Source organism: Hibiscus syriacus, unplaced genomic scaffold (assembly GCF_006381635.1).
Source record: "Hibiscus syriacus cultivar Baekdansim isolate YM2019G1 unplaced genomic scaffold, ASM638163v2 tig00117034_pilon, whole genome shotgun sequence".
NCBI lineage: Eukaryota > Viridiplantae > Streptophyta > Magnoliopsida > Malvales > Malvaceae > Hibiscus > Hibiscus syriacus.
In genome coordinates this window covers 12,127,312-12,135,010 of record NW_024063533.1, presented here as the reverse complement: position 1 = coordinate 12,135,010, position 7,699 = coordinate 12,127,312, and the positions used below count along the sequence as shown (strand labels likewise).

The 7,699-nt window shown below is 33.5% G+C and overlaps 1 protein-coding gene across 2 annotated transcripts; it reads left to right on the top strand.

Annotated features, from left to right (window-relative positions):
* The first annotated feature begins 241 nt into the window (after positions 1–241).
* LOC120196398 (probable aspartyl aminopeptidase) lies at positions 242–7,699 on the top strand. Of its 2 annotated transcripts, none has more exons than XM_039198208.1 (11): positions 242–469; positions 606–741; positions 969–1,047; positions 1,143–1,345; positions 1,516–1,585; positions 2,169–2,252; positions 2,344–2,499; positions 2,709–2,882; positions 3,318–3,392; positions 3,477–3,617; positions 7,301–7,699. In XM_039198208.1, the coding sequence occupies exons 1-11, from the start codon at positions 388–390 to the stop codon at positions 7,520–7,522; spliced, it is 1,422 nt and encodes a 473-aa protein (XP_039054139.1). In that variant the 5' UTR covers positions 242–387; the 3' UTR covers positions 7,523–7,699. The 2 variants fall into 2 exon arrangements, with proteins under 2 accessions (XP_039054139.1, XP_039054140.1); XM_039198209.1 differs by having other exon boundaries at positions 606–746; positions 974–1,047.

Genomic DNA, 7,699 nt, shown 5'->3' with positions numbered 1-7,699 from the left:
TTAATTCTCAATTTTATTTAATTTTAAAGTTTATAAATTGATAATTACTATGAATCAAACTAAAAACATGTATTTCATATTTTTAATATTTTATTTTATTTTTAACTTATTTTCGTATTGCCTAATTATATTGCTTAAACATAATGATATAAAAATTAGATGAATTGTAGGGTAAAAAAATGCATGACTGAAAGATATTGATGGTTAATTTGGATCATGGCCCAAAGCATATATTGGATTCCTATGAAATCGCAAATTAGACGCAACGAAATCCAGAAACAAGCAGGTACCAATATCATATATTTATACACTGGGAATGCTGAAAAATTCGAGCTATAAACAAAGGCCTAAGCCAAGTTTAAGATCGAATTGAAGGAACGAAGAGGCATGGCGGCAACTGAAGTGAGCTCTGTTGTGTCTGATTTCATCGGCTTCTTAAACGCATCGCCCACTGCTTTCCACGCCGTCGGTAATCTTTTTCTTCTCGCTTTTCTGTTGGTGGAAGTCAACTTATTCAAGCCCATTTAATCGGAGTAATTTACTATCATAATTTATGTATATTCATTTCTTATTTCAACTTTTTTGTTTGGTTGTTTTAATCCCAGATGAAGCAAAGAAACGTTTGCAAAAGATTGGGTATGAACAAGTATTAGAGAGAGAGGATTGGAAACTAGAAGCTGGGAAAAGATACTTATTCACCAGGAATCATTCCACCATTGTTGCTTTTGCTATTGGTAAAAAGTATGTTTTTTTATTTTCTTTAGAAACTTATTTCTTTACTTTTGTAGTTTAATATGATTGTAAAAAATGTGTAAGGTAATACTGGCAGTAAATTTGTGAATAATTAACACTTTTTTTTGGCTATATGGTTGTTGTTAATTACTTTGTAAAAAAGATTTAAAGTTTATTTTTCTATTGTGATTAGATGATGTTTTAGTTGTTTATCCACTAATATTTTGTACGTTTAGATTCATTGCTGGCAATGGATTCCATATAGTCGGTGCACATACTGATAGCCCTTGTCTAAAATTGAAGCCTGTTTCCGAGGTTATTACTCTTTCTATCACTAAAGTAAAATGTTCATGACATAGTTTATTATTGAAAGAAAGCAAAAAAGAAAAACTTACTGTGGGATTGATCAGGTAAAAAAAGCGGGTTATCTGGAGGTTGGTGTACAAACTTATGGAGGTGGCTTGTGGCATACATGGTTCGATCGTGATTTGACAGTTGCAGGAAGGGTGATGATTAGAGAGGAGAAAGGTGGTTCTGTTTCCTATTCACATCGGCTAGTTAGAATTGAAGAACCTATAATGCGGATCCCTACCCTGGCTATTCACTTAGACAGGTGGGTTTCCTAGATGAATTCCCATAGTGCTTTAAGCTTTTGATTGGTGTAGATAATTGCTTTGTTGGATTTATCTCACTTTGCTCTTCTAGGATTTTGACTTCTTATTGTTTTTCTGTTAGCATTGTAGACACAGTAATTTACTTGCCTATTGTGTGTCTTGTGAGTAGGGGTGTTAATGATGGATTTAAGGTCAACACACAGAGTCATCTTTTACCTGTCCTGGCAACATCAATTAAGGTAAATTTTTATCCATTCTTATTGCATGTTATTTTTCAGATTGTAGTTGTGCCATTTATCATTCCCGTATCCTAAGTTCATTTATATTGTGAACTTGTGTCAACCACTCCATAACAGTTTAAAACTTTATTCCAGTGAAATGGGTAAAGGCTGACTAATGTCTGCATTGGTTTTCTGATAGTTGCTTCCCAGTTATATGCTGCTTCATGATTTTAAACTAATAATATAGAATTCCGTATGAATATATTGTACTATTTACTAATTCATTCATATTGTTATAGAAACCAAAACCGAAACCAAAACAAAACGGGGAATGCCAGTTTTTAATGAAATACTGATAACACGAATCAAATTGTTCGATTTGAACAAGTTGGTTCTTCAGCTTGGACAATTCATGCTTGCTTTTTGCCAATTATAGAATGTGTTTAATTGTTAAGAAAGGAATAACTTAAGCTTGTTTAAATGATACTTATTTTATAACCACTGAATAGAACATCAAATTTTCTGTATGTCTTTATTTCCAGGGGATTAATGTTTGTTTTTCTGTGTTTCTCTTTAAAATCTGTTGAACTTCTTTTCACAGGCAGAGCTCAATAAAGAGGTTGCTGAAAATGGTCTGGCTGACAAGACAATGAACGAATCAAGACATCATGCACTTCTGCTGCAGGTTTGATGGTTTTTAATCTCGAGCTTTATCAAGTTCAGTAAGCTACATTGTGGAACATTTTTGACAAAGTCATATCTTTTCTTTTATTTAGATGATTGCAAATAAGCTCGGTTGTCAACCAGATCAAATATGTGATTTTGAGTTGCAAGCATGTGATACTCAACCAAGTATAGTAGCCGGAGCTGCAAAGGAATTCGTCTTTTCTGGAAGGCTTGACAACCTTTGCATGTCTTTTTGCTCTCTGAAGGTATTAGTAGGTCTTTTGCTTATTTTCCCAGTTAGCAAAATTATAGGTTTACTTTTGAGTTTCTCAACTCTGTAACATGTAGATGTGGTTTGTGTTATTCATTCTGAATATTCAAATGGGGGAATATTTGAAATCATGTAATATTGAACCTAATAATGGTATGCACATCGTTTGCTTCATCACTTCATCATAATGTTATTTCATTCCAGGGATTAATTGATGCTACATCCTTTGAGAGTGACCTTGAAAATGAGAGTGGTGTTAGAATGGTTGCATTGTTTGATCATGAGGAGGTTGGATCTAATTCAGCGCAAGGAGCTGGATCTCCTGCAATGTTAGATGCTCTATCACGAATAACGAATTCCTTCACCTCAGATTCTAAGGTGTCTGCTGCTTCTCGGCTATTTTCCGTATCCGCTTCTATTCAAATAGCTTGTCTGACTATTAGTCAGTGAAGATAGAGTGAAAATTTGTCGTCTGGACTGGAAAAATTGCATTCTGTTTTGTTCATTGTTTTTAAAGTCTAAAATATTTTCTTCATTATCTATAAGCATGGCATCTGCATAACTTTTCTCTTAGAAAAGTAGAAAATTGAAAACAGAAGCACTTGCATTTCATATTACCTTTTTTTCTTTTACCACTAATGAACATGATGTTATTTTATAAAGATTCAATTTCTATGTTGTATATCATTTTCCAATTGTTTTCTGTGATTGGAAATTTGGCATAGCCACACCTGCTATTTTTTTACAAACTTTCCTTAATCGTTCTTTCATTAAAATCATCTTGTTGACATTTTGTTGCATTATTTTTTTTAGATGCTAACAAAAGCAATCCAGAGAAGTTTCCTTGTTTCTGCTGACATGGCACACGCCCTTCACCCAAATTATATGGTATGTTTCTGCAGACAAATCATAACTCACATTTGTGAGATAATTTTATTTTGTTGCATTGCAGTCATATGGTGTTATGTACAGGACAAACATGAGGAGAACCATCAACCTAAATTGCATGGGGGCCTCGTTATCAAACACAATGCAAACCAGCGATATGCAACCAATGCAGTCACTTCTTTCATATTCAGGGAAATAGCCATCAAGCATAACCTGCCCATTCAGGTCAGTTCCATCCTTAACCATAGAGTTGCTAGGAATTCTTCAATGTGCGAGATTTAATGAGAAATAAAACATTATTTATTGTATTGTTGTTATGGTCCCAGGTATAGGATCTGATTTGAATAGTACTGTGTTGGGCAATTGTTTGCTTGTTTTGCCTTCTAGCTGTGATTCTCGTCAAAGGGAGAATCCACCTTGAAACTTGTTTGTGACAGAGTAGTCTGATAATTTTAGGTTTAGAATACTTCTTGATGTTATTAAATATCAGAAGACCCTCTTATACAAAGGTTACATGGACTAAAATTCTCGTTGGAAAGATAAGGAAAAAGTATCCTAGTAAGGAAATACTTCTAATAACACAAAAAGTTAAAAATCACAATATCTCCTAATAAAACTATATCTATTTAAAATAATAGTACTACTCGCTCCTAAAATAATATTATATTCCTGAAAATAATTAATGCTAACTAAGCTTACACCCCTCCCGGAAAAAGACTTGTCTGCAAGCTCGGGATTGTACAATTCAATCTTTTCCCCTCTCCGAATTTGTCCCCAAGTCATTTTCATCTGCTGCCGCTAACCAGAATATTCCCTTGCATTGATGTCCTACAAAAGTGTTCGTCACAATTATAACAAAGACCCTTAGACCTTCGTTAGGCCATCTCTGCTCAATTCAGTCTTTTGATAATTGGTGGGTTTGCTACTTTCGAGTTAGATCCTTGATTATGCCAGGTAGTACTTTGTTGTTCGATGGTTTAGGTCAGCTGGTATTTTGTCTCAAAGGTTCGCGGAAGATTTATAGCTTGAACCAAATCCTCTAGCTTCTGCATCTTGACATCTATTAGGATTGAATCCCAGAGCTTGACAGTGAACAAATTAATTTGTTGATCCGTTCTCATCGATTCCACATGGCTAACAATTCAAAAAGAACTTATCACATCTACGTAGCCAAATTAACATGTCCTCAGTCCCTATATAAGTTGGAAAATCTCACTTCATAAATTGCAGAACCATACCCAATCCTGCTGTTGTCTCTGAACAGGTCTCGTGCCTTTCTATGGTCTCACTTCTGTCACCGTTGCTATCACCATTGTCAATCCCTTATCTGAATTCTGATTGGGAGTCAGTATTATGTCAAACTTTGACTCTAGTTTGTCGAATCTCGACTCCATGTGATAAAAGGAGTGGAAGCTTGGATCATTTTAATCCTTTTTTGAATTTGAAACTTAGGAACAATGGCTGAAAGAAAAAGACAAGAATTTAAAATAAAGCAACAAAATAATCAAAAGAACTAAAATTAAAAGAATAAGAAAAATAAAATTGATATGATGACACCTCCTCCTAAAATCTTGTCTTAGGCAAACGTGCATCTGGATTGAAAACGCCTAACGTTCTAAGGATATTGTTCTTAGCAACCTAAACGGTGGAGAAGAACGCCAAATACTCGTCGTTGGGTAATTGAACACTTGCACTCCGAAGCAAGAACAAGATGAAAATCTTGAACAAAGAAGAAATTATTCTCTCAAAGAAGTTTATGAAGAAAAGTAATGTATTTAATGAATTGTGTTCTGAATGCAAAAGAAAATAGTCTGTTTATAGGTTAATAAAATCTTAAAATTATGAAAAATTAGAAAGGAGATCAATTTTATTTAATCTTAGATAAATAATAAAAAGAGATGAAATAAAATAATATCCTAATTTATCTAAATTTCTTAGAAAAAATTAAAATAAATGAAAAATATAATCCTAAATTATCTAAAATACATAATTAAGAGTACCGGACTAAATTTAATTATAAATAATCAATAAAAATATCAAAAATTTATAGTAATTATTAAAAAATTCTGTATTGGACCGGTATAGAATTTTTTTACTGCATTGTCTTGGTTAAAATGAGCATTTCTTGGGTTTCCAACGTCCTCTTGAGGTGTTTTATAATGCGTTGGAAAGATAACTGACAGTCAATCATGTTGTAAGAATACATCTCGACTTAAAAATGTCTAAATTCTATCCTAAAATACATCACAAGTCAGATGATGTTTCAGCCTTCAACAAAAACGTCAATTTCTTGTCCAAAATAATTAGTTTTCCTATCCTATGCATGTATCACCATGTATGATTTGAACTCGCTGAATTCCTCTCAATTGATCAAATTGTCCGTTGTTCCTAGCTCTGAGGCCAAGTTGTTACAGTCCCAGGCATAGGATCTTGTTTGAATAGGACTGCGTTTGGCAGTCGTTTGCTTGTTTCACCTTCTAGCTATGATTAGGGGTGCTTATCGAGCAAGTCGATCGCGAGTTGGGTAGTGCTCGACTCGTGCTCGTTAAAATGTTTTGTTGCTCGACTCGACTCATTGCTCGTTAAGCTCATTAAAATTTTGCTCGACTCCTTATTAAAAAAAACTTGTTGCTCGACTCGTTGCTTGTTAAGTTTGTTGCTCATTAAGCATGTTGCTCATCTCGTTCCTCGTTAAACTCATCGAAATTTTTACCTGTTTTTTTAACTATAGGTAAAATCTAATAAACTATGTAGAACTTAAAATAAACATAAATTAATAAATTTAATCCAAAATTATCGAAAGAGTGTAGGAAGCAATTTTAAAGTCTAAACTCTAAAACAACAATCCACAAATATATTAAAATAATAATTTAAGGTTTGATTCTGGGTGTAGTAAAATAATAATTATTAATTAATAATTTAGTATTTCTTTATTTTTTATTAGAAAATTAATAGATTAGTAATTTATCATCTTTTTCATTATCTATTTGTAAATTAATAATTTTTTAAATTAATTACTAAAAGATTATAAAAAATTAACGAGTTGCTCGTGAACTTATCGATTTGAGTTGACCTTTGCTCGACTAAGCTCATTAAGATCTCGAGTTTGAGTCAAATCAACCCGAGTCGAGTTCAAGTTGCTCAATTCATTAAGCACTCGTAGCTATGATTCTCGTCAAAAGGGGAATACACCTTTGTTTGGGAGAGAGTTGTCGGATCTCAAGTTTTGGTTCAAAATACTTCTTGATTTTTATTGAATATCAAAAGGCCTATTCTATAGAGGTAACATGGAATAAAAGACTCATTGGAAAGACAAGGAAATCTCCTAATAAGGAAATACTTCTAAGAAAGGAAGAAACTAAAATAGCAGTATCTCCTAATAAAACTATTTTCTCTGCCAAAATAATAATATTCTTTTCCTAAAAATAAGTAATGCTAATGTAACAATTATATGTTCTTAAAGAGCTTTTGATCTTTTGCAATTGAATCAGTATTCAGTATTAATCCTCAATTTTTTTATTAGTCTTAGTCTGGGGTGAATACAATGTAATATATGTTCAAAGACTCAACTATTTGACAATAAACGCTCATACACCTTTGCATATGCAGTGCTCGAACCTGGGACCTCAAGTGATAACAACAATCCCTTATCAACAATCCTCATATTTCTTTAAATAAACTGAGCGTAACTTTTTTCTGAAAATAAGAAAAGATATTCAGTTGTCGGAATCTATGTTACTTGAACTCCCATTTGTTAGTGTCCAGCACTGTATGTTCAAAATTTTCCAATATTTTCATATTTGAGGGTCCTTAGAGGATCAAGTCCCAAACTTTGCTAGAAATGGTTCTGAAAGGAAATGCTTTTATTAGAAATGGTGTAATGGATGAACTAAATTCTATACATTCAGGAATTTGTGGTGCGGAACGATATGCCATGTGGTTCGACCGTCGGTCCTATCTTGGCAAGTGGTGTCGGAATCCGTACAGTAGATGTAGGTGCTCCCCAGTTATCGATGCATAGCATTCGGGAAATGTGTGCTGTTGATGATGTGAAGCATTCTTATGAACATTTCAAGGCCTTCTTCCAAGAATTCTCTCAGCTTGATACCAACATCACTGTTGACGGTTAGATCCCCTTTCATCTATGATAGGTAGCTAAAATGAACTTTTAAATGTCTGCTCTGCTTAAGTTGTTGCTCTAAAGTACTCTGCAAACAATGTGTGCCATAGCAGTCTCTGGTTTAGTTGGTTTTATGTTACTGGACCTAAAATAATAAGTTCGCAGATGAATCGAATGTGTTTAACTC

What these genes read in the sequence shown, in the direction of transcription:
- LOC120196398 (XM_039198208.1), top strand. Translation starts at nt 388, where the DNA reads ATGGCGGCAACTGAAGTGAGCTCTGTTGTGTCTGATTTCATCGGCTTC. An exon ending in TCCTGGCAACATCAATTAAG is followed by an intron (nt 1,586 to 2,168) that starts GTAAATTTTTAT and finishes TTCTTTTCACAG; the next exon opens with GCAGAGCTCAATAAAGAGGT. An exon ending in CCCTTCACCCAAATTATATG is followed by an intron (nt 3,393 to 3,476) that starts GTATGTTTCTGC and finishes TGTTATGTACAG; the next exon opens with GACAAACATGAGGAGAACCA.